The sequence below is a fragment of the Agelaius tricolor genome, unplaced genomic scaffold (assembly GCF_023055355.1).
Source record: "Agelaius tricolor isolate 1412-34295 unplaced genomic scaffold, bAgeTri1.0.p SCAF_35, whole genome shotgun sequence".
NCBI lineage: Eukaryota > Metazoa > Chordata > Aves > Passeriformes > Icteridae > Agelaius > Agelaius tricolor.
Genome location: NW_027269295.1, coordinates 5400079 through 5424001, shown reverse-complemented (window position 1 = coordinate 5424001; position 23923 = coordinate 5400079). Strand labels below are relative to the sequence as shown.

The window sequence follows — 23923 nt, the reverse complement described above, 5'->3', positions numbered from 1 at the left end:
GGTGAAGTGAGCCTTACTACAGCTTTTCCTTGGGTTTTATGTTGTCTTTGCCTATAACACCCAAAACTGAAATGAAGGCCACCTCTTAAAGCAGCAGGGTTTTAGAAATGGCAACCTCTCTATTTTTGCTTAGGAAGGTCTTGAGTTGATTGAGTCTGAGGCTTTCCAGAAGCAGCATGGCACTGTAGAAGCTGTCACGAGAAAGGGCCAGCACAGAGCCAGGTAGGGAAAATGATTTATTCAACATGCAGCAGCACAAATGCATTGGAGATGTATGTACAGGTAGGACTGCTGGGGATGAAGCAGGAACCTCACCCTACAGACAAGGAACATTCATGGTTTAATTTCCGAAGCAGCAGGACTGTGGTGCGTGTCCATGTCTGGGTGGCTGCTGCTGCTGAAAGCACCTGTGCTCTCCTGCCTTCCTCCAAGTCACAGTGAGATCCACATGCAGGGAAGCAGTGACCCTGCTCCTCAGGACACACCACCCAGGCACTGCCCCCATGCCTACTGTGTCTAAAGTGCTGGCAAGAACACGTCTGAGGCAGAAAGAATTCTCTCCTTGTCCATTATCTCCCAGTCCATCAATTTAAAACAACTTTCTTTAGCATCCAAACAACGCATCCCTCTCCCCTGGCTTCTGCATCAGGGAGCTGACAAGGCTGAGATCTCCACAGGCTTCAGACCAGGACAAGCCTAAATTCCACCTTCAGGGGTTCCTGCATCTGCCTGGTGCCTCTGATGAGGGCCTGAGGCTTGTGAATCCCATTTTTTAATTTATAGGGATTTTTACTCTGCAGCATAGTAAAGAAAATTCAACTACGAATAACTGCAAGCTGTGTTTGCAGCAATGGTTTTACAGCCACCATTCATTCCAGCATGTTCTGTGGAGTTTTCCTACATGAGGTAGGAGCCCCTGTACTGCTTTTCTCTGTGCTGCTCCCACTCCACGTTTGCAAAGAGCTGTTCCTTGACAGCCCTGCTGGAAATGCAGAACTGAGTGTCCAAGGACTGAGCAGGCACCTCTCTGTGTTTGTGTCAATAGGTGTTAAAAACCCCCATTAATTTACAACAGTCTGTCAGGGCTCACTGAGGCACTGCTTGAGACTGGAAACCGAGAAGAAAGAAGGGGCTGCTGACACCAAGTTTTGGTGATTTAAACCTTATTTCTAGGAGTTTGTAGCTAAGGGATCAGCTCTTCTGTTAGCACTGATGTCCAGCAAAACTGTTTTCCCCTTTGTGGGGACAATTGCACTTTGCCACTTAATACAGGGAACAAAGAAAATGGGGCATTAACCCAGCACATGCCCCATTGCAGCCCAGGGGAGCCTCTTCCTTTTCTCTGCCTGCTTGTTCTGTTTTAATACTCTACGGCTCTATTATTTACATCTTGTAGGTCATTGTACTCAGCTCAATAAAACACAGTATTTGACTATACCCTTAACACTGCCTGCATGAGGAGACATGAGAGGCATCTCTCCTTATCCCTGGATTCAGTCACTTGCCCTGACTAGTGATTGTAAAAACAGTTCTGTGTTCCAGGTGCTGTCCTCCTCCAATACTGACCAAGACCCTCCAGCCCTCTTTTCTCCTCACTATGCATTTCCTCTTTTCCCCACACTATGGAATGCAATGAAGGCAAAAAATTAACCAGTGTAACCATTTGCAGACAAAACTCAGCACCAGCTGCCCCAAATGGATGCCCCAAGGCGGCAGCCAGCAGCGTAAAATAAATATAAAAAGTAAAGATACAGCAGTATGGCACACACGGAGCGAGGGGCTGCTTACACGGGCCCTTGGGAATGAAGCAGGAGAGGGGGAAGGGAGTTAAGTGCTATTTCAGTGTAAAAAAGGAAGCATTCCCTCATGGAGCAGCATTATTACTCAGCATGCTCATGGGCCTGTGTGGCACAAGGAGGTCGCAGGCCCAGGGAGGGTCTGTCAGGGCTCTGCGCTGAGCTCGCGGCATCATCACCCCACAGCCTGTCGGGATCTCTGGACAGCAGTGCAGGAAAAGCCAACTAAATCTCCTTCTGCTGACAGGTCTTCCCTCAAAATACAGTAACTTCAAGTTTAATAGAGTGGAAGATAGAACCAGATTCACCCAGAGGTCAAAGTAAAAGCAGCCAGCACCGCCTGTTGCTGGCTGCCTCTCAGTTCATGCTTGGCATAAGTGTTCCAGGGCCCCTTCAAATGTGGGGCACAACATTCTGGACTAAAGCTACAAGCAGAGTGGTCAGGACATGTAAACAAAGCTGAACATCACCAGTGGATAGCATGTGTGTCCCTCCCCACGGCACATCCATTCCAGTCCTGTGGGATCCTGCCCTGGTCCTGTCAGAGTCTCTGGCAGTGTCCTAAGGTCATAGATTCCCCCACTGCTCTACTGGGGGAAACTGATCCACTTCGCCCACTTCTGTGCTGGGCTGATCTCCCAGGGTGAAGGTCAGTCTGTACCTCAGCCTCACCTTCTCCTGCAGGAAAGACAAAACCCGAAAGCAACGTGAGAACAGTCCCAGCTCAACAGCCCTGAACAAAACACTTCACTGTTACAGCTCTACAGAGAGCACAAGACTTCTGTTGTACAGAGCAGGGGCAGGAGGGTTCAGGTTAAGTTCATTGAGTTCAGCTATTTACAAACCTGAGTTATTCACCTTACACTTTCCATACCAAAAAACTTTTACTGCTTAGCATGGAGCAGACCAAGAAAAGCATGAATGACCTGTGAGCATAGATTGCACAGACGTCGCCAGTTGCTACACTGCTCTAGGAGACTGCTGCTGGAAAAGTTCCAAAAATTACATTCCTCATCATGTGGAGGAAGATAAAACAGTTCCTGCTCTGAAAAATGTCTTGCAATACAGTAAGCATGAGATGGAAGCAGCCCTTCAATCAAACCACAAAGTTTTTTGAACAACCACTAAACCCCTCTGACATTCATCCTTTTATCTCAGAGATTTCAGCTGATACTTGAAGGGCACTTTCATTGTAATTCTCAAGTATAAACATTTAAATTTGTCAAAGAATTAGAAAGTCTTCAGTTTTGTGCTTTCAGAGCTGGCTGACTGAATGAGTGACTACAGCAAGGAAAAACATCTTCTCAGATGCCCTTACCATCATCATCAGAAAGGGAAGTGTCAACCCCATTGTGCCCCTGGTCACAGAGAATGATGGAACAGACGAAATCTGACATTTGCCTGCTGGTTCATCAAAAGTACGGCTACAGCACCAGTCAATTCAGCATTGATCTAATTATCAGCAAAGCCAGGCACCTTCAATGCACAGGAGAGTCCAATTCCTGATGCAGCTTTGCTTCCCTTTAAAGCTGAGCCTGACATGATCCTTGCCCTTTGACTGGAAGAAGTACACTGCCCCTTCTCATACCTCTCCCTGCCAAAGACTGTTGGAAAGAGCCTCCTCTAGTCCTGAACTGAAATACCAACATTCCATAGTAACCACTTCTGGAGGGCACATTAGAATCACAGATAATTAAGGTTGGAAAAGACCTCCAAGATCATCAAGTCCAAACTTTTAGGAACAAACAGCTGTAGCTGCTCAAATGTTTGGTCCCACCCCTCCACAGAGTTCAGCTGATATCAAACATGTCTGAAGAGGGCAGGATAAATCCCACTGCCCCTCTCACCTTCGCAGGATTTGCCAGAAGCATGACCTGGGTGATGGCAGCTGGTGGCTGGATGGGATTGAACGGAGACAGCTCAGTGCCAGAGGGTGGCTGTAGCTTCACCTTCATGGACTGCAAATGAAATAGAGAGCAGAACCTCAGGGATGATCTCCTGCCTTGGGGACAATGAACAGGCTGGGGGGACAACAGCCCATATCCAAATGGAAGAGAATCAAACCACAAGTGAGAATGAGGGAACAAGAGCCAGCCCAGCTTGCAAAACACAATAGGAACAGGCAGATCTTGACTTATCCTGCTGTGTTTTCTGCCTCTGACAAGAACCTTTGTGTTCTGGAAAGAGCACTGTGGAAACCCAGGGCACCAGGAATATTCCTCTGTCTGCCCTGACCCCCAGGGGAGCACTGACTTTGACCCTCATTCATGGAGAAAGTTTCCCAGACTTCAAGATAAACTAGAATCCACAAAAGTGTGAAATATATTATAGAGAGTAGTGTAGGTGTATCACTTGGTGATAAATTTAGGTTTGGGGATTTTTAGTATGTTGTGGATGGAAGCAAGATGGCACAGGGTGTCATCCTGGGTTTCTTCTTCATGCTTCTTCTTCCTTCTTCTCCATGGGTTTGGGTGGCATTTTGTAATTGGGCAGAAAAATCCTCATTGTGGGCTCTGTGGGATCAGTTATTGGGTTAAAAGGGAAAATAATCTAGGTGTCAATTCTTAATTGGATAGTTTAGTCTTAAAAGACCTTGTACCAAGAGACTGTTGGCCATCTTGTGCCTTCTAATGAAAAGCTGCTGAACTCACAGTAATGAGACTGTTTTACTGATAAGAAATAATAAACACTTGAGTCTGAACATGAATTACTGTGTCAAGTGCCTTCAGTCCAGACCCAGACAAACCAACAACTAGTACCCCCAAAAGCACAGCCTGTGGAAAGGTCAGACCAGGCTGTCCCAAGCCTCTGAGTCCACGGCCAGGCCACCCTGGCTGCAGTCTCTGTGCCACGTGTCCCTACCTTGGGCACGGCCGCCTGCAGCACGATGTTCCTGACGGGCAGCGGCGCCGTGTTCAGCATGGACACCACCACCACCAGCACGTCCGAGCGCCCCGGGGGGCACTCCCGGGCAAAGTGCAGCAGGATCCGGAACCCGTTCTTGTCATAGGCTGTCACGGGCAGGGCACTGCCTGCCACAGGGAGAGAAGGGAGAGGATCCAGGTTTGTGTGCAGCACATGGTCTGAAGCAGCACCATGTGATCAGGATGTTCAGCTGGAGCTGCTCATCCCTTCTCTCTATTTCATGAACTTTGACAAGAAGCTTTGCCTTTAAAAGTATCCAGAGCAAAGTGAAAAACCTGAAATACTTACTGGGTTTAATGGATTCCAAGGGAACATGGACATTGGCCAAAGAAATTTCAGGTGCTTTCACGGGACTGCCTTGCTGCTGGAATGATGTTGGCTGGAAGAGAGGACTTCCTGATCCAGCAGTGCAGCTGTTTGGGAAGGGAGCTGGAGGGGCCCCAGAGGCAGTGGCTGCCAGCCCTGCAGGTGCTGCTAATGGGGCAGGGGTGACAGTGGTTGGCAAAGTCACCCCAGGGAACACTGAAGGTGTCGCCATGCCTTGGGTGGCACTCCTGCAAGAGAGACAGAAAAGCCATGGTGAACAGAGCTGGAAAGGAAGCAGGAATTTCACCAGCACCCAGAGGTAACAGCTCAACACAAGGACAAAGCAGCAGCTTGGAGTCAGGCTGGAGTCTGTGACTCTGCACAGTCTCACATGAGGAGAACTACAAGGACAGGGGTGGTGGTTGGGTTGGGGTCACTTCTTAAGCCAGGAAGGAAATGGGGCCTCTAGTACCTTAGCAGCTAGTTCCCCTTCACACCACACCTTTGGATCAAGCAACAGTACAGCTGTGTGCTCTGCCTGCCTTTCCCTCGCAGAGGTGGGAAACTCATATTAGTTTGTAAACTGAAACCTCTGAGAAGAAAAATCCCAATCCCACATTTCTACCAAACCAGAGAGTTGAAAGTCACCCTCAGAACCTGGCACTGCAGTGAGCTTGGCTTCTAATTGCAGAGCTAAAGCAAAGTCAGGACTTTTGGTTACCCTTTGGCTTCTTCAAGGAGTTGTCCCAATGCATCCATCTTATGTGACATATTGCCCCCCACAGACGAGCTGAAGTACCCAGGAGCAGCTGGAATATTCATAGGAGGCCCTGCAGGGGCAGCTGGTACAGCAGGAAATACAAATGGTGCTGAGTTTGGTGCTGGGATGCTGGGAGCAGGCTGGGAGGCTGGGAAAGCAGAAGGCAGCGTGGTTGATGTCCCACATGTGGTCTGTGATGTGTGATGGAGAAGAGCGTTCCCTGCAGGGTTGCAAGCAACAGTCACCATCTTCGGATTAAAGAAATCCAGGTCCAGCTGCTCATTCTGAAAGAGAGGACAGGCAGATGCTCTAACTCACTGTTGGCCCTGATGCAGAGATGGCACTGCTCTCTTACAGAGGGACAAAGGTTTACCACAAAAACAGGTTCTGGGTGACAAGCAGCAAAGTCTGCAGCCTAAGTCAGGGATACATCTGATCTGTAATTTAAGCAAAGGGAGGACTAACATCATGGGGACAGATGGGACACTGAGAAAGCCAGGTTCAGGGATACCTGCTTAAACACAGCTATCCCAAATACTGGGGCAAAGCCAGACTGCCCCTTTGCCTGTGTGTGTGATCACATGCTTTTCCAAGGTGACAGTGTGTCCTGAGACCTCCCACAACATCAGTCTCTCCCTCCCTCCCCTTCCCTGAGACTCCTCCTTTGTACCTCAAACATGCTCCACTGGTTGTTCTCTGAGGTCTCCTTCCCTGCTGCAGGGGCTGGGTCATTCAGGCCTGAAGGAAAAAACAACAGGAGGAGAAAATTAATTCAGTGTAATTCCTTGGCTGCTGTTTCAGTACCATCAAAACTTGATTCAGCTCTTCCAGAGCCCAAGAACCTGATGAAACACTGAGATGGACTGCAAGTCTGTGATGAGGAAGAAACTGACAGCATCAGCAGCCAACAGTCATGCCCTGCACACAGCTCTTCTAACCCATCCATTGCCTTCTGCTGTTCACATCTGGGCTCCACCGACAGGCATCCTGCAGGCTCCTATGCAAGCCCCTCTGAAGCACCTTCTCCTCAGCACAACCCCACAATCAGGGCTTCATCTGTCCCAAACTGCACCCTGTACACACAGCATGTCCCAGCAGCCCCAGAGATCAGACTTCAATTGCACTGAACAGTTACTTTCTTGCAGCCAGCTCTGGGAAGATTTTAATACTGACTCACTGACCAGGGCTTATATTCAGAATGATGCAAGGGAGTGCTCCCTGGAATCCAGGAGCATGGAGAACACAAAAGTAGCCTTTCTTGGGATGGATTGAGCAGCCCTTTTGCAGGGCCCTCAGCATCTTACCCAAGCACAGGAGCTCCTCATCCAGCAAGGACAGGGAGTTGGTTGTGCTGCCCTGCTGAGTGGGTGCCGTTTCCCCCTGGCTGGCAGAGCTGCTGCGCGGTGGCACAAAGGCCTGGGGAGGAGGAGGGAGGATGGGGATCTCAGCTGGGCCAGGGGCTGGGCTGGGGGCTGCTGCCAGGCTCCTGGGGGGCAGCGGAGGCGGCGGCGCGCTGCTGACGTCCAGTCCACCCAGGTCAATCAGGGTGTTGAGATTATTGGTGGAGTTACTCCCTGCAGCAGACAGGAGAAGAGCACTACTAGGAAAAAAGGCAAAAGGCTCAGAGCAAACCCAGTGTTTGAAATTAGCAGAGAGACCCTCATCTGAGCATGGCTTATGGCTCTTTGTAACAGAGAAAGGATATTTGCTGTCTGGACTATATAAATCAACACAGATGTCAACAAAGACATGTTCCTTCCTTGTACAGCAATCCCTAAAAGATTTAAAAGGATGAAAATCTGCTGCAACCACTGCTCCTTCCCCAGTGCTTCACAATTCATGAGCTCTTCAAAAATCTTTGAACTCAGATGAGGCTTTGGGAGATCCTACAGCATTATAATAAACAGAGGTTACCAGACAGCTGGAAAGCTGAAGGAAATTCATACCACCTCAATCTTCATATTCAGAACAGTCTTGTCCCAGTAAGATGCTGCCAGGAAGCAGCAAAAATGTTTGAGTCCCAAGTGGTAATTCTGTCACACTCGTGTCCAGAGCTTTCAATGGTGAAGGTCAAGTGTGAAGTGGGCAACTGGCCTGAATTCACAATGGAATTACTTGCAAAACCAGGAAAAGGATCCCTGGTCCAGCTCCTACTCTTCAGCTCTTGTTTGATAAAATGTTTTTGATAAAATTGTTTTTGATAAAATTATCTTCTTCTTACACATTACCTTTAAGAAACAAGACAAATATGGGGAGGAAAATGTATGAGAACTTCCAGCCACACAAACTGCTCACATGGAGGTTTGCTACTGATGTCATCAAAGGTTTCAATAATATGGACTGAGCAATGGAGAATGCAACGCTGCAGCACTGCTGCTCCTGTCCAGAACTGTTTATCCACTGCTCAGGAGCCTTCTTGTTCCCCTCTGATTCACAAACTGTTGGCCACAAGAACCATCAAAAGCTACTTTAACAAAACAGGAAACATTGTTCAAAACACTTAGAATTGCAGGATTCAAAAATTAAACAATTGGCTTCCCAGGAACTCACCTTCCACTACAGACATCCCAGGGAGATCCACTTCACCATTGATCACTTGCCCCTCTATTATTTTTTTATAGGAATTTATCACACGTGATAAATTGTCACTGGCCTGCAGAATATCCCCTACAAGAGAGAAAAACTTACTTCCAAGGCTTTAGTCACTTTGTTCCCACTTATGCTGAGAGTGCTCAGTTTTCAGCTAAATAATCAGCAAGAAAACCCATGAATATTTGGCTGTGAGCTCCATCACTCTGCCTTTGCCACATTTCTATAAGCAATACCCTGACCTTTTCTAGCTCCACACACATTGCAGTACCAAGAAAAAAATGAGCCCAAGGTTGTTCCCCACAGCAACTCCCTTCCCCTCCCAAAGCAGCAGCTGTCCCCCATTACTGCTCCCATCCTCCTGAACGAACTTTACTATCCAGTCCTTGCCTGAACTGAAATGATAAGCACAAAGAGGGAAGGACTGTCCTTTATTAAAGCAACAGGAACCAACAGTGAGCAAATGACTTTATAGCTGAACCCTTACAAAGGCAAGGAGCACAAAAGCAATTAAAAAGGAAAAGTGTGCCTAGTTTACCCAAACTGCTGTCATTATCCTCTGTCTCACTGGCCAGCTTGAACAGTGTCCTTCTTTTGGTTTCACACCTTTCATAGAGCTCCTGAAAGACAGATTAGGACAGAGGATTTCACCAGCCAGGAGCCACCGCCAGCAGCACCAGTCAGCACAGAATGACCCCCAGAACAGACCAGTCTCACTATGCTGACTGTGCCAGTGTGTCTGCACAGCCAGGATGGCCTCTGTGCCCAGCTCACAATGCTCAGCAGCGTTACATGAGCCTGGGGTAACACAACCTGCATTCCCAACACATTTCTCAGGCCTCCCTCACATCAGCATTTACGGCCAAGTTCTAATCCAAAAGACATGTTCCTTCCTTGTACAGCAATCCCTAAAAGAGCAGAATCATGCTTCAGCAATTAGGCTTCAATTGTGCTGCAACCACTACTGAGTCTGCAACCACACAGCAGAAAGGTGGCAGTAACAAAATGGTTCACAGAAACAAACATGTTTCTTAAGCATCTTACCACTCTTTAAAGACTTTATTGCTAAAAATAAGTGGGTTTGATTTTTTAAATAAAATAATGAGCAATTCTTAAAGGCTCTGGGCCTACCAAACCATCCCTGGTGGTTGTTTTCACTGATGTTCTCCTAACCCTGAAACACAAGCTAAAACTCTTCCTCTGAAGGGAAGGGACTATTTTCTGCCTCATTCAGCCTTTAGTTTATTCATCTACAGTGCTGCAACAGACAGTTATGACCTGCAATCTGTGTGCCCTTATAGGATGTAGAATTAGAAACTGCGGCTTCCAGGTTCTGCCATGCTGCACCTCTGGAGAACAGCTGCACCTCACTTCAAGCATAGATGAAATGGAGCTACTCCCCACCCAGTCTTTTGGTGAAAGGCACTAAAAACATGGATATTTTCTTGCCTGCTGTTTGCAGCAACTGCTCCTGTTTCTCACTACTGCTCTCCATTTTACTGCAGTGTTTGTAATTCTCTGCAAAACTCAAGTCTGTAAGAAAGGACTGACTCCAGGATTGCTGGAAAGAAGGAGCAGCTCAGACCAACCTTCATGAGCTCCCTGTCAGCCTCTGATGAGTCCTCTTTGCTGTAATGAACCAGCATCTCATTCAGCAGCTTCACATTGTTGTTCACCTCCTCCAGCGTGTGCATGCGCTTTGTCACCTTCTGGATCCGAGCCTCATCCTTCAGGGTGGAAAGCACAGACAGAAAGGGTGAGTTTCCTTCTAAAAGCTCACAGCAACACAACCACTGATATTATTTGCAAATGTGTCAAGTAATGCCTATTTAAGGTTAAGCCAGAAAAAAGCAAACAAAACCCTTCTTCATTCATGTGAAGCTTTGTTTATTTTATTGTCTTTTCACCACCATTCTGAAATTACAGGCAGCCCCATATTTCCAAAGTCTCATTAGACAGACTTCAATGTATAATTACACCACTAAAAAAGTTCCAAAAAGTTCCTTTCTGACCTTTTCAGAAGATTTTCTTTTTGTTCACTTGATGCCACTTAACTAAAGAGAGGTGTTTGAGGCAAAACATTTACTAGGAACAACAAGCACACTCTGGTGGAAAATGTCCACCCATCTCTGACTGGAGATTCCAACTGAAGACGTAGGAGAATCTGCCTTGGGGACAAGAGGAGCTTGAATGAAGTATCTTGGTAACCTATACAACCACTACAGTCCAGAAGGTATCCTTTTATTTGCCAGATTCCCAGTGAGTCACTTCCTGGACTCCAGAGTTTGGAATGACTGCCATGGGTGGATGCAGCACAGCTCTACAAACAGGAAGGTGTTTCCATGAACTTGTTTGTGAGAAAAACCAGTCCAGTGACTCAGTCCTCAGCATCCAGGGGTGGTACCACAATGCTCCCACCAAACCTTGATATGAAATCCCACCTTGAATGATGGGAATGTGGTTATCTACAAGAGACATTCAATTCCTGCCCCATCATCCACCAGAGACACCAACTGTAGACATAAACATCACATTTCTGTGACACAAACATCTCCTAGGTACAAGCTAGAGACCAAATCCTAACCTCTCCACCATTTGAAGTCAAACTGCTTAAAACCTGGAAAGCAGACTGCTTACCTGAACCGATCCTACAGGAATTTCTTACCTCTTTTACCATAGATTTTATAAGTTTGTTGGCCTCTTGTAAATCATCTGGGTTTTTGCTTTTCAGCAGCTTGGCTAGAAGCTGAAAGACAAGAAAATTATAGTCAGAAAACAAATAAAGACCCTTGAGCAAAAGAAAAGGAATCTATATGAACAATTCAGGGGAAAAGGGATACAGCCCAGTATTACAAAGCTCACATAGCTTCCATAGTTACAGGGACTTCAGCAGGAGTCATTTAGAGTTTATTATCTATGTGAGTTGCTGCATTCCTGCTTTTACACAGGACATATTCGGTGACATCTCAGTGACTTCTGGCACTAGATAGTTATTCCTCCCATACATTATTTTTCCTCCTGTGTGTGAAACATTCTCTGCTTTCCAGTACTTCAGTATGATGGCACTTTAACATAAGTAACCCCATAATGGTAACACAGACAAGGTCTTAACTGGAACTTTGGGTTAAGCAGGTGGACAAAGCAGTGAACTCTGCAAAAGTACAGATCATCCCCCCCAAAATAAAAGCCACATTATTATACTTTGCTTCCTTATTCTAAATGTGCACTGAGTAATCACTTTTCATTAGTGATTTTGTCACAAGCCTTCACTGTACCTTGGATTTCTCCTCATCATCAAACACCGGGTTCTTGGGACGAGGCGGTGGGGAAGGAATCAGTGTTCTGTCTGCAGGAATCACAGGATCAAACATGACAATCCCTGAAAGCAGAAAGGGATCCTGTGGGTCAGCACACACACTCACACCAGGCAGGGCACACAGGTACTCCCAGACTTCTCTCAGAGCCAACACACATCTGTCCCTGATGCTGCCACACTGCTCCAGTGAACAGTGAACAATCCACATCCCAGGCTGACTTCTACCTGGATGTTCTCCCAACCCCATAACAAGAGCTAAACTCTGCCTCTGAAGGGGAGGAACCATTTTCAGCCCCATTCATCCTTTAGTTTATCCATCCACAGTGCTGCAAGGGACAGTTATGACTTCCAGTATGTGTGTCCTAATAAGACAGGATGGTTTCCAGAACTTTCATGGAATCTATTTTTCTTGTGAAGCTACTGAGTTTTTTTCATTGTGCCTACACAAGAAATGTGTGTCAGCTGAACTAAAGGAACAGCTGCAAAGCCATTTAGTTAAAAGAACACAAAAAAAGCTACTTGGAAGCCCTTATTTCACTTTAAATTAGACTTGTTCAAATCATCTAATAACTATTTCCACAAAAAAAAAAGAACTTAGAAAAGGCCCTTCAAACCAAAACAAAAGTATTTGCAAGGTATTTCACTAATTTCGTTAACTGAGCCAGCCCAACCCTGCCCAAGGCATTTACACATAATGAAAAGCTTTTCAGAGAATTTCTCCCTTGTTCTATCTCCCCTCAGAGCTTGTCTTGATCCCATTTAATTAAAAGCTGTATATTTTGTGACACTCTTGCTCAAAGCCCAGGCTGGAGAGAATGCATGAGCGAGCAGCTGACTCCCTACCTTGTCTCTTCAGCATGTAGTAGGCATCCTTGATTTTGGATTCCTCTGGCAATGCCACAGTCCAGCTGTACAGCAATTCAATCACTTTGGACTTCACCTTCTCTGAGACTCGGTCCCCCAGGTACTAAGTGTGGGGAAAAAAGATCCAAATTCTTTATGTTCTTAATTTCTTTTTTAAAATAAAGCTCTGTGGAAGCTCAGTGAAATAAATTCAAAGGTGTATGATCCAAGTTCAAAGATGGTCTAAGGTACATTTCATTAGGAGGAAAAGGTGCTCCTCTAATAGATTTGAAATAACAGTGAAGAGAAGCTTTGTGATTACCTTCAGCAAAAGAAAAAGCAGCTGTTCTGCTGGCTCCAGGATTTTGCTATTTTAAAAATTACAGCAGTAGAGAGAACCACCCCCTCCTCTGTCTTATGGGAGAGAATTTGGGAATGCATTGTTGCATCAATCATGCCATAGGGAAGATTTTCAGCACATTAAACTCATCATGAATGCTGAGGGACTTAGCCTGGCACTATACACAGCAAGTCAGCAGAATGAGGACTAGAACTCCATGGTGTGCTGTCAAACCTCTTGTTTTAACCTCTGCATCACATTTCTCTTTCACAATGACTGGAATTTCATTTTTTAAAACAACACAGCCCAAGTTTTAGAAGCCCTTTAGAGCTACCTGAAGGATTAGAACAGCCCAGAGACTGTATAGTGATAGCAATTTAGTACAGTTTCCTGAGAAATTTAGTAAGGCATATAAACCCCTCAAACAACAAGAGCTTAGCTAACGAATGCTCTTGAATATAGACTAATAAGTGCAATGAGCCAAACAGAACACTGCAAATATTTTGGATGCTGTCTGTAGCTTACAGAGGTCAAACAAAAAGCAGCTACAGCTGTAACACTCAGGGACTAACCTTTGGAGACACAACTTTTATTAACTCATTTAAAAAGCGAAACTTCCCAACTTCATTATGAAATCTTCTCCCACAATTCTTCATACAAGCTTCCAGCACCTGCATTCAAGGAACAGAAACAGGGGCTGAAAGCAAATGGAAAAACCCTACAATAACAGTGTGTGTTCTGCTTAGAGGGGAGGTAGAGGGCCCCTGTCAGTGAAACAAGTATTCCTGCTCCATGCAGACATCCATCTCCCATCTTTAGGGAAGACACACCTGGTGTCCCACCCTCATCCAGGTGCATCTGGGTCTGTGTTATCTCAGTACTTGGCCTCAACAATAAACACAAATCTTGCTGGAAGATAACAAAGGAAAGCAGCTCAAACTAACCCAGAGTTGTTTCTGGACACTTTAGGGACGGAACTGTGCTCCCTCCCAGGGATCAGGGCACTCAGCCCCAGCTGACCCCATGGACACATCCTGTGCCCCCTCTACCCCACCCAGGTGATGCAATGGGATACATGCCTGGATTTAAGGGGAGGAGTAAGGACTACCTACTGTCAAGGCTTGCACTGCCTCCCATTCCTGTGGTGACTGGATTTTATGAGCCAGGAGTCTCACAGCTATCTGAGGCCTAGAACAGAACAGGTAAACACCATGGAGGACTTTAACACTTTCACAATTTCTGCTGTTTAAACAAAGTGTCTTGCAAGTAAAGATTTTAAACATGTGAAGCTCCACCAGCATTATCAGTGATAACCCCATTTTACAGACTGGCAAATGGAATAATTTTGGCCAGATGAGAACCCTGGAGCTGCTGAACCTGAAATTAGAAGCAGATTCAGAATTCCCAGTTTCCCAGTGCTCAGTCTGGATTAGCCATGCTGCCTTTCACAGGGGAGGCAGCATCTTCCCTCTGTTGTAGCCAGCTCTTCCTTGTGATATCAGTATATATTAAAAAAATTGTAAATGTCTGATAATGGAATTTCACACTTTAAACTGTGAACATTTATTTATTAAGTCTAGAGCAGTTTGGGACACCCACCCTTCAAGCTCCTTATTGATCTGGTCACAGAATCCAATGATATATTCCCAGTCTTCTTGCCTGTTGGATGGGTTGGTGGCTTTATCTTTGGCAAGGAAAAGAGAACATATTATCAATCAAGAGAAGAAACAGTATAAAAGGTCATACATTTCCTAGAGAAAAGCATCTGACATCCATTGCCAGCTCTAACAAAGGAGAAAGAAGTCCACACGTGGTATGTCTGTTCAGGAAAAAAGGGTGTGTCCAAGTTGAGACATCCAAACATCCAGCAAGAACCACTGCTTTTTCCACAGAAAACAGGTGGCCAAATCTCAAGTGTTTAGAGACAGGCTATTCCCATATCCTAAATGAGAGCACAGAATAAAATATTTCAGCTCACAGTTTCCTCTGCCTGAAATGCTGTCTCTTTCTATTTGGTTGTAACAATAAATTTTTTAAAGGTTAAACCCTCACACTTTCTACATATGAAATTATTTTTGTATTCCCTGGGAATTTTGCAGAAGGAAGAGCTGGAAGATCAGATGTTTAATATCAGCCATTTAGCATTAGCACTTGCTTTTGGAGTCCCAGCTGTTTTGATTGATGCCTTGGCATTTCCCCTGGGATTTATGAACTGAAATTTATTATTATACATTGAGTTCTTCTTGCAGGTAATAAACACTGCAGCCTGCACCTGATCAGGAACTCAAATCCTACATGCAGAAGCTAAAAGATCAACACTTTACTGACAGGGCTATTTCAGTCTCCTGAAGGATCCTCCCTCAAGCAGCAGGACCTCACTGACTGCACTGATTGCAGAGTAGTGAGGCCATCAGCACCTCTTTGGTTCTGAATGCATCTTCTCCATGTATTTTACTTAACCCTGATGCAGCAATGAATTTACAGGAGATCAGATTCCTGCTTTAACCTAATTTTCCAGCCAAGATGACCAGATGTAATGGTTTTTCTTTCTTGTAAGGGAAGAAACAATGTACTGTACCTGTCCCTATATATCTAAGAGCTGGCCTTTAAGAAACCTTCCTAAAAATTTTAATATAATGGAAAGAGGTTTAGGAAATTAAATATTGCTTAGTCAGGTAGTATAGAGCAGGGGATGAAGGGCAGGAAAAAACCCAGCACATATCCCTGTACTTTCATCTCAGAGGGAAGCATAACAAAACAAACATATGCTGCATTACCAAGTGTCATTTTTTAGCTGCATTACCAAGTGTCATTTTTTATCATCATTAAAACATATCCTTTTACCTTTCCAGAGACAGCTAAACAGTTGTCAGGCATCTACTCCAAACCCTCCCTTTCCCAGTGCACCTCAGCCCTCCTACTGTGCCCATCTTGCAAGGTTTGCTCAGGTTTTCCTCCTCACTGAATGGTATTTATAAAGCAAGTAAAATTTTCCATGGATTGCACAGTAAAATATTCCACTGGTGAATGAATCTCTGTGCCCACTGCTGACTTCCATGGGACCCTAGATGAGCAGAAAACAGCAGTGAGGGAGGAATAATTGCAAGATAACATCCTGTAGAACTTGCTGAGCTACCAGGCTGGTCTTAAACTCAAGAGATTCAAGGGAAGCTCAGTTTAAAAGACAACTTCTGCAGAGCCAAACAACTGTTCCAAATGTGCGGCACCTAAACTTATTACCACATTTCCAACTGATGAACACCCTGGAAGCATCATGAAACCACGGACTTACAACAATCTAAAGCCTCTTCATGCAAGTCAAACAGCACTGTGGTGGTTTGGTGCTCCAAAGCACCTCTTGTGCCTAGCAGGCCCAGAAGAAAAACCACTCAGTTCCTGGCTGAAATTAAGGGAATTTACTTAATAAATGCAGGAGGAGCACAAACAGATAAGGACACACAACCAACTGGACTTTGTTGGCTGCACATCCTGAAATTAGGAAAATGATGTGGTACAAACAGGAAAATGTAACCGAGCTTCCCATGCTCCAAGTGTTAATTTAAAAGCTGTTCCAAATATCTCCAAAAACTTTTTGGAATGACACTGGATTATTTCATGCTCTCAGACTCATCTAAGTTTTTTCTGCAAAAGCTCTCACACAGACAGTGAAGTCTCAGAAGGAGAGAGTGACTGCCAAAGGGAAGCGCTGTTCCACATGAAGAAATTTCCTATTTCTAACATCCATAAAACCTCCATATGAAACCTTGGTTCATAAAAGTTAATGAGCTTGATCACAAGTCCTGCCCTGGCTCTGGAGATTGATGTGTTTGCATGACACAACACAAGAGGGTGTATGGATAGCTGTCCCCAGTCTCAGCACAGCCACATGAACTCAGCATCCCAGCACAGTGGAATCACCTCACTTCACCTACAGGAAGCTGTGTCACGTCTACCACGTTGTGACTTACAATCCTCTCTTTTTATGCAGAATGCTTAAAATGTGGGCAAGGAGCTCAGCTATGCTGCTTTATGTGAAAGGATTCAGTCCAGGATGAAGAGTTGGTGCTCTGGAATATCAAGTCCTTGGCTTTTCTGTTGAAACTGCCAACCAAGGCCCATTTGGTACCAGTTATTTGCTTCCACAGACACTTGTCCACCTGGTCCCCTCCTGAAAATCCCATTTCACACTGGCAACCACATGAATCTAAGCTAGCAATCTGGGGACTAAAGTCTTGGCACTGCCCCAGTCCTGCCACCACTTCTGTCTCAGTTTTCAGCTTTTTTTTAAATGTGCTCAGGACAAACAAAGCTGCTTTACACCCACCCTGAGTATCAGAGCCACTCAGCCCTCAGGTGCTCTGCCATACTGAAATGCTAATGAGGCAACATTCAGATTAATAATTAGATATGAAACAAAGGTGTTTGTTTTCCCTAGAGAGAAACTATACTGGAAGGCAGAGAACCACAGAGCAGCTGGAATGAAGAGAACCACAGACCATTAACTGGCTGGTAACGAATGCTCCTGTTTTCCTGGGTTCACTTCTCTACTGAAATGAGCCAAAAGCCACCCCAACAAAGAGTTTCCACAGGTCAGGCTTAGCCTGTGATTCCCATCCCAGGCATGTCCAGGCTAACAGTCAGACTCTGCAGTCCTGGGCCGAAAAGAACACTGAGCCAGACAAAGAAAGGAAAAAAGAAATGAAGAACAGTTATAATATTTTATCCATTTGCATCTGTTCCACAGTGGAACACTGCCTTAGCCTGACATGAGCAGGATACAAGAAGCTTCCTTTTGGATGCAGCAGAAAAAGCAGCATTGGAGTCAAAGGCTCCAGTTGTGTTTGTACAGCTGACATTATCTCCTAACCTTCTTCTGTTTCAGCTCAGAGCAGAAGCAGAGCCTGCCTGCCAGGAGGGGACAGGAAGGATCACCTTCTCTCATCCCAGCTGCCTGGAATGAGGCAGGACATGCAGATGCCAGATCATCCCAGGTTGAGGCGCAGATCTTGCTGCAGCAGCAGGACACGAGGATGATGTTACTTCATGGGTCTGTGACTCCACCTGATGCCAGAGGCAGGGCAGCAGGAAGCTGCACACCACCACAGGAAAAAAAAAAAAAATGGAACATTTTCAGTCAGAAATTCTCCACCTTCCCGTGGCTGGGAAGTTGGCTGTGCTGCTGAGCCGTTCCCTTAGGAGGGGTACAGCACGGCACATCCTCAAGGTTGGCATTAGCCGCGGCTTTGTCATGATCACAGAAACGCCCTCGGGAGGGCAGGTGAAAGCCGGGAGCTGCAGCAGCTCTGCCCGCCCGGCCTCAGGACCCCGCCGGTAATTCCGGACACGGAGGGCTCCGCTCCCTGCGATGGGAGGGGCGATACCGGCAGCGATCACTGTAGCAGTGACCTGGCATAAAAGCATCCTCCTAAATCTGACGGCAGCACTCAAGCCTTGAAAAATGTGTGCCCCTCTTCAATCAGGCTCGCTGCAATGCTTCTCACAGTGAGTAAGGCCTTTGCAACTCTTCCCTGTAGCCCCTTGGCCTAGGACCCATCACCTCTCCCTTAACTTCCTCAATTAAAAAATATGCCCACAAAACAAGCAGTCAGGAAGCATTCCAGGCTATACAACCCAAAATATCCTTCCTACTAGAGACATTTTCACACACAAACTGAACTGGGTGAGTCAGCTCTCCTCAGAGAAATATTGCAAGGAAGGGATGTGGGTGTTCCTTCTTGTGTCTCACTGGCTACAACAAAAGATATTGACAAATTGTGGGAGTTCAGAGGAGGAGCAAAATCGGTAAGGGGACAGAAGGGATTGAGCTAAATTGAGAATAGATGAAAACATCTTTCAGCCAGTAACTCGGATAACAGACCATGACAGCATGTATGTATTTGAATTTTATATAAAAATACCAAGAAAAAAGGAGAATTATCTAATCCTGTTTATGGAAGGATAGCTCCAAGGGTAACAGGTTTTGCACTCTGAGGTAATTGGGGTAATGACTATCTTCTGCTGTTTGCCCAGTACCTGACCACTTGGAACTTCACTTGCTGCCATAATCAAACAAATAACTATTAAAAAAAGGAGAAGAAAATCTAGGCAACAGGCTATGATGTGCAGCATGGCCTCCCACAGACAGCAGCTGGAGCTCCTGTGTGCAGAATATATAAAAAACATTTACAGTTATGACTGATTTGTTCAGGAATCAGATCCCTGTGTTCTGTACAGCCAGAGTCCAAATGCCATGGGCAACATGGACAGACACACAGGCAGGGGCCACTCAGCAGAGGCTGGGCATCAACAAACAACGGGGGTTTGTCCCCTCTAACCTTTAAGGCACCTTAGTGTGACAAAGGGGTTTGATATATTCCAGCCTGTACGGAATGGATGTCCACGACTACCCTGAAACAGCAGCCAGGCATAAAGCAGGATTTGTCTGCTTAAAAATCACAGTTGTGTAACACATGAATACAATTAATTCATCTGGGAACCCCCACAATTCTGAACCACACGAACAGCACTCGGGCTGTACACTCGACGGGCCACAACCCAGGCAAGGGAAGAGACGGGAGGGACAGACACGAACTATGACTCTTTATAGACAAGAAAAAGCAGCAGCCTCGCAGGGGCTGAGCTGCAGACCTGCCCGGTGCCCCCGTCTCCCGCGGGGAGCTGCTACCGGCCCCCGGCCGCTGCCGCGCCCCACGCCGAGCTGACCGCCGGGAGGGGAGGCCCCGGCTCTTCCCCCAGGACGGCGCATCCCCGGGTGCCGAGACCCCGTGCCCGGTGTGCCGAAACTCCCCCGTGCCCGGGGGGCTGTGACAACCCGTCCCCAGGGCGCTGTCACCCCCCGGCCTCCCCGGGACGGCCCCGGGGCTGCCGCCCGGCTGAGGGGGTGGCGGGGTCGGGCGAGCGGAGGCTGCAGAGAGGCGTTGGGAGGGGCTGAGGGGCCAGCGGGGCCAGGGGTCGGAGGGGGCCGGGCAATGCCCCCACGCCCGCGGTACTCACTCAGCCACGACTCCAGGCTCTCCCCCTCAGCCTCCGCCATGTTGCCGGAGCGACCCGGGGCCCCGCCCCGCCCGCGCGAGAGCCGCGCGAGGGGGGCGGTGTCGGTTCTGGCCCCGCCCCATCCACCGTGGCCCCGCCCCGCGCGGCGGCGCGCGCAGGGAAGATGGCGGCGCCCAGCGCGGCGGGGCTGGGCCGGCGGCTGCGGGCGTGGCTGCCCCGGTGAGCGGGGACAGGGGCCGGGGGGCGCCCCAGGGGCTGGTCCCCACCGCGGGAACAGGGGCAGCGCGGGAGGAGGCCTGGGGGCGGCTCGCCGGGAGTACACCGGGGGTGCGGGGAGGGTTTGCGCCGCACCGGGAGCACGCGGACAGGCCGCCCGCCTGTTTTGCCGGGTCACACAGGCATAGAACTGTCACGGTTGGAAGGTTGGACCTTTAAGGTCATCCAGTGCGACCATGCACACAGCATTGCCATTCTAATCCCTAAACCACATCACCCAGCGCCAGAGGCAGACGCCTCTTGAACAGCTCCAGGGACGGTGACGGCCCCGGGCCCTGCGCAGCCCTTCCAGTGCCTGGCCACAGGAACAGTGACAAAAGGGACAGAATCCGCACTGAGCTGCTCGCCCCACTGCCACGTGATGCCTTTCACATCCAGGATTCCTTCTGAGGCGTCTTCACATCTGTCCATATCTGCCTGCATCCCTATCACGACACAGCACGTGCACTGGGTTACAGCCCCGCCTCTCTTGGTCCTTGCAGGATAATGCCCGTGAGATGGAGCCGCTACAACCCCAGCTACTTGGAGCCAGAAGTGAAAAAGGAATCGCATCAGAAACCTTTAGAGGAGCTGACTGAGGAGGAAAGGGAGCAAATGGAGCTTAAGGCTGTTCGACCCATCAAAGCTGCTCCTCCCAGTCTCTCAAGTTCCGTGTTCAGCGACCCCATGATCAGGTCAGAGAAAGCAGCAGCTCCTCCTCTCTCCAAAAATGCCTGGGAACTGTGCTGCCCTCTTCTCCCTTTACCTGCTGGCTTCACATTGCCTTTTGTTACAGCACAATCCCTGTATTCTGGGTTAATCTTTTCCCAAAAACGAGTCCATTGTTCTGCAGTGATTAGAGATAATTACAGCAGATCTGGCAGCACCCACACTTAACCATGGGAACAACACAAAGGAATGGGGGTTGGAGGCTTATTTCTTTGGGTGATAAAATCAGAATTCATATCAGATCCTATCTGACTTTGTCTTTACAGTAAATTCACCAATATGATGATGAAGAGTGGAAATAAAGTGCTGGCCAGAAGCCTCATGTCTCAGGTAAGAACTCAGGTTTCTTCTCACTATTATGTTAAAACTAGACAAAATGGAAGGCTGCGATGTCAAACCCACTGGAACTGGGAATTACAAGAACTCGGGTAGTCCATCTCTGTGGTCCTGATGTGCTTTGCTCTGCCACACGTTGCTTGCAGCATGATTCCTCTGATAAACCATGATTTGTTTGATAAAATGTAACATTGCCCCAGCCTCCTTAGTTCACAGACCAGCAGATGACAGCTTCATGGAGAACCTTCTCTTTCCATCCTTCAGTATTCCTATGTTCTTTTGTACTGCATAAACACAGGGAATACCCTTAAAAAGCATGATTTTCTCTAAAGATCTTTGCAGCTCTCTGTCATGCCTTACCCTCTGTATAACTTGCCCTTGAAGTCCCACAGATGTGTCACCTACAATGGAACAGCTTTGAGCCTGCTCTGACCCACACAGCCGTAGCTATTAACTGCTGTTCCCATCTGGTCTCTTCCACCCCTGAACTCCCTTCAAATGGAAACATTTTGCCCAAATGTTTCCAATTAACTTCTGATTCCTGGTTACAGAAAAGCACACAGGTCTGGAGGGGAGGCTTTGCAGGGGAAGATGCTCAGTGCACAGACCCCTCCCTATTCCTGGCTCCACTTTGTCCCTGCCCTTCCCTGGCTTCTGGCCCAGGTTTGTGCTGCTTATCCCCCTCACCTGAAATGCAGTGACTGGTAAGAGAGACTGAAGAGCTGGAAGAGGGTGAAGTAAAACTTGAGTTAAAGAATTACCAGTGGGTCTTTTGCCTCTGGGGCTGGTGGACCAGCTGCTCAGGTGAAAATGGGGTGCCTGTAAAAGTGATGTAACCTCATGGAGTGGGAGAATCCATCTGCCCTGTATGTCTTCTTTCTTGCCTTTCTTCCAAGACTCTGGAGGCCATTAAAAGGAAGCAGCTGGAGAAGTACCACAAAGCTCCAGAAAATGAGAAGGAGACAATTGAATGCAACCCCTACGTCATTTTCCACCAGGCTCTCAAGAACTGCCAGCCCATCATCGGGCTCAGCAACATCACCAGAGGTGGCAAAACCTACCAGGTGAAAGGGGGCCTGGGAGCACATCTGGTTGTAAGACAATTAGCTAGGGAGGCAAATGAACTGGTTTCCACCCCATCAAGAGAAGCTCAAGATTCTCTCTTCTTGGAAAGAGCCACTTTGCAATCTGGAATAAAACAGCACCTAGAAACTGTCCAAAATCAGGATTCCCACCTCTGAGTATTGTGCTTCCCCTGTGACAGAATCACTTAAGGTTGGAAAAGACTTCTAAGATCAATCAAGTCCAACCATTAATCAGCAGCAGTCTCTGGTTCTCTGACTAGATTTGAGGAGAAATACACAGCAACTATTTTCCAAAGAGACAGAGATCAGCAGCAAAAGAATTGGTAGTCTTTGGACTACCAGTCCCATCCTTTCCACTGCACCATGTTGCTTGGGGAGAGGTCCCAAACCCTGGGGCAGGTCAGCATGGCAAAATGGGTCACCTAGATCCAGTGGGATATTTAAAACACGAGCAGAATCTGTTTCTGAGTATGGGCTCTGCAACCCTTGGGGCCTAAAGGAGAGATGAGATGTAGAGGCATTTGGAATGAGATGATCTTTAAGGTCCATTCCAACCCAAACCATGCTGTGATTCTGTGACTTCTCTGTATTCAGTGCAGAGATGGGGTGACCATTTCCCATCTCTGCTAACTCAAACCAGCCTGGACCCAGCTCCCAGACAGGCCAGAGTTTCCATTTCAGTAGCAGTGGCCAGTTCCTATGGACAGAGCAGGGGAACTGGCAGGGCTCAGCCGTGGAGTGCGGGTCTGGCTGCACAGAGCAGCACAGTGAGCACCTGCAGGTGCAGCTGGTGCAGTGTGGCTGCTGGGGAGGAGCAGTTGCTGATACCTGCCATGTTTCACCCTTTCCCAGGTGCCCGTCCCGCTGACGGACAATCGGAAGCGCTTCCTGGCCATGAAGTGGTTGATCACCGAGTGCAGGGAGAACAAGCACCGCCGGACACTGATGCCAGAAAAGCTCTCCCAGGAGCTGCTCCTGGCCTTCAACAATGAGGGCCCCGTCATCAAGAGGAAGCACGTCCTGCACAAGATGGCAGAGGCCAACCGGGCGTACGCCCACTTCCGCTGGTGGTAGGGACCCTGCGTGGGACACGCTGCCATGGCCTGGAGAGCAGAGCCCCATGGCTGCCAGCCTGGGAGAGGGCAAGGAGGAATATCCCTTGCAGGCAGCTTCTGTTCTAACCCAGGGAAAGCTCACACGATCCCCACGAGCTTCTTTTTCTTTGTGCTTGTTTGGATGGGGGAAGGGGGAGTCTGAGTTACCAGCCTCAATGGGGCTGCTCCAGTTAGTTCATAATCACTTCCCTGTGAAGACAAGCCTTAGATGTTTTTCTTACAGCAATGCTAAACAAAACCATCTTTTACTTACCTGTTTCCTGGGGATCTGAAATCTGAAAGTCTTTCTGCTCCTCAAATCAGCAATGTTTTTGGCTGCACAGCTGAGAGCAGAGCTGGATCCTTTTCCACAGGGATTGGTACAACAGGCAATAAAAGGCCCTTTTTGATTTTGGCCATCAGCAACATGGTCTGCACAGATTTGATGGGAATGTGGACAAAATAAAACCGGTTTTATGGGAAAGGTTTCCCGATTCCAGACTTTTGTCTTTGTTGCTCCAGGTACCCTGGTTGT

The 23923-nt window shown here is 47.5% G+C and overlaps 2 protein-coding genes across 4 annotated transcripts; one reads left to right on the top strand and one right to left on the bottom strand.

The window, feature by feature from the left end:
• Positions 1-223: 223 nt before the first annotated feature.
• Positions 224-20036, bottom strand: GGA3 (golgi associated, gamma adaptin ear containing, ARF binding protein 3). 3 transcript variants are annotated; one of them, XM_071452580.1, is made up of 17 exons: positions 19890-20036; positions 14475-14559; positions 13988-14063; positions 13448-13546; positions 12536-12659; positions 11652-11755; positions 11042-11122; positions 9966-10103; positions 8915-8996; positions 8338-8454; positions 7092-7361; positions 6458-6525; positions 5749-6071; positions 5010-5275; positions 4659-4828; positions 3644-3754; positions 224-2474 (listed from the first exon to the last, which is right to left on the bottom strand). In XM_071452580.1, exons 1-17 carry the CDS (start codon positions 19927-19929, stop codon positions 2364-2366), a joined length of 2265 nt encoding a protein of 754 aa, XP_071308681.1. In that variant the 5' UTR covers positions 19930-20036; the 3' UTR covers positions 224-2363. The 3 variants fall into 3 exon arrangements, with proteins under 3 accessions (XP_071308681.1, XP_071308684.1, XP_071308682.1); XM_071452583.1 differs by lacking the exon at positions 19890-20036 and adding an exon at positions 17743-17976; XM_071452581.1 differs by lacking the exon at positions 19890-20036 and adding an exon at positions 17808-17976.
• On the top strand, positions 19970-23875 carry MRPS7 (mitochondrial ribosomal protein S7). Its single transcript, XM_071452589.1, has 5 exons — positions 19970-20108; positions 20648-20839; positions 21140-21203; positions 22106-22273; positions 23147-23875. The coding sequence occupies exons 1-5, from the start codon at positions 20053-20055 to the stop codon at positions 23366-23368; spliced, it is 702 nt and encodes a 233-aa protein (XP_071308690.1). The 5' UTR covers positions 19970-20052; the 3' UTR covers positions 23369-23875.
• Positions 23876-23923: the final 48 nt, after the last annotated feature.

What these genes read in the sequence shown, in the direction of transcription:
- GGA3 (XM_071452580.1), bottom strand. Translation starts at nt 19,929, where the DNA reads ATGGCGGAGGCTGAGGGGGAGAGCCTGGAGTCGTGGCTGA. An exon ending in ATGATGAGGAGAAATCCAAG is followed by an intron (nt 11,123 to 11,651) that starts GTACAGTGAAGG and finishes CTTGTCTTTCAG; the next exon opens with CTTCTAGCCAAGCTGCTGAA. An exon ending in TTCTGGCAAATCCTGCGAAG is followed by an intron (nt 2,475 to 3,643) that starts GTGAGAGGGGCA and finishes TCTTTCCTGCAG; the next exon opens with GAGAAGGTGAGGCTGAGGTA.
- MRPS7 (XM_071452589.1), top strand. Translation starts at nt 20,053, where the DNA reads ATGGCGGCGCCCAGCGCGGCGGGGCTGGGCCGGCGGCTGCGGGCGTGG. An exon ending in CTGCGGGCGTGGCTGCCCCG is followed by an intron (nt 20,109 to 20,647) that starts GTGAGCGGGGAC and finishes TGGTCCTTGCAG; the next exon opens with GATAATGCCCGTGAGATGGA. An exon ending in GAGGTGGCAAAACCTACCAG is followed by an intron (nt 22,274 to 23,146) that starts GTGAAAGGGGGC and finishes ACCCTTTCCCAG; the next exon opens with GTGCCCGTCCCGCTGACGGA.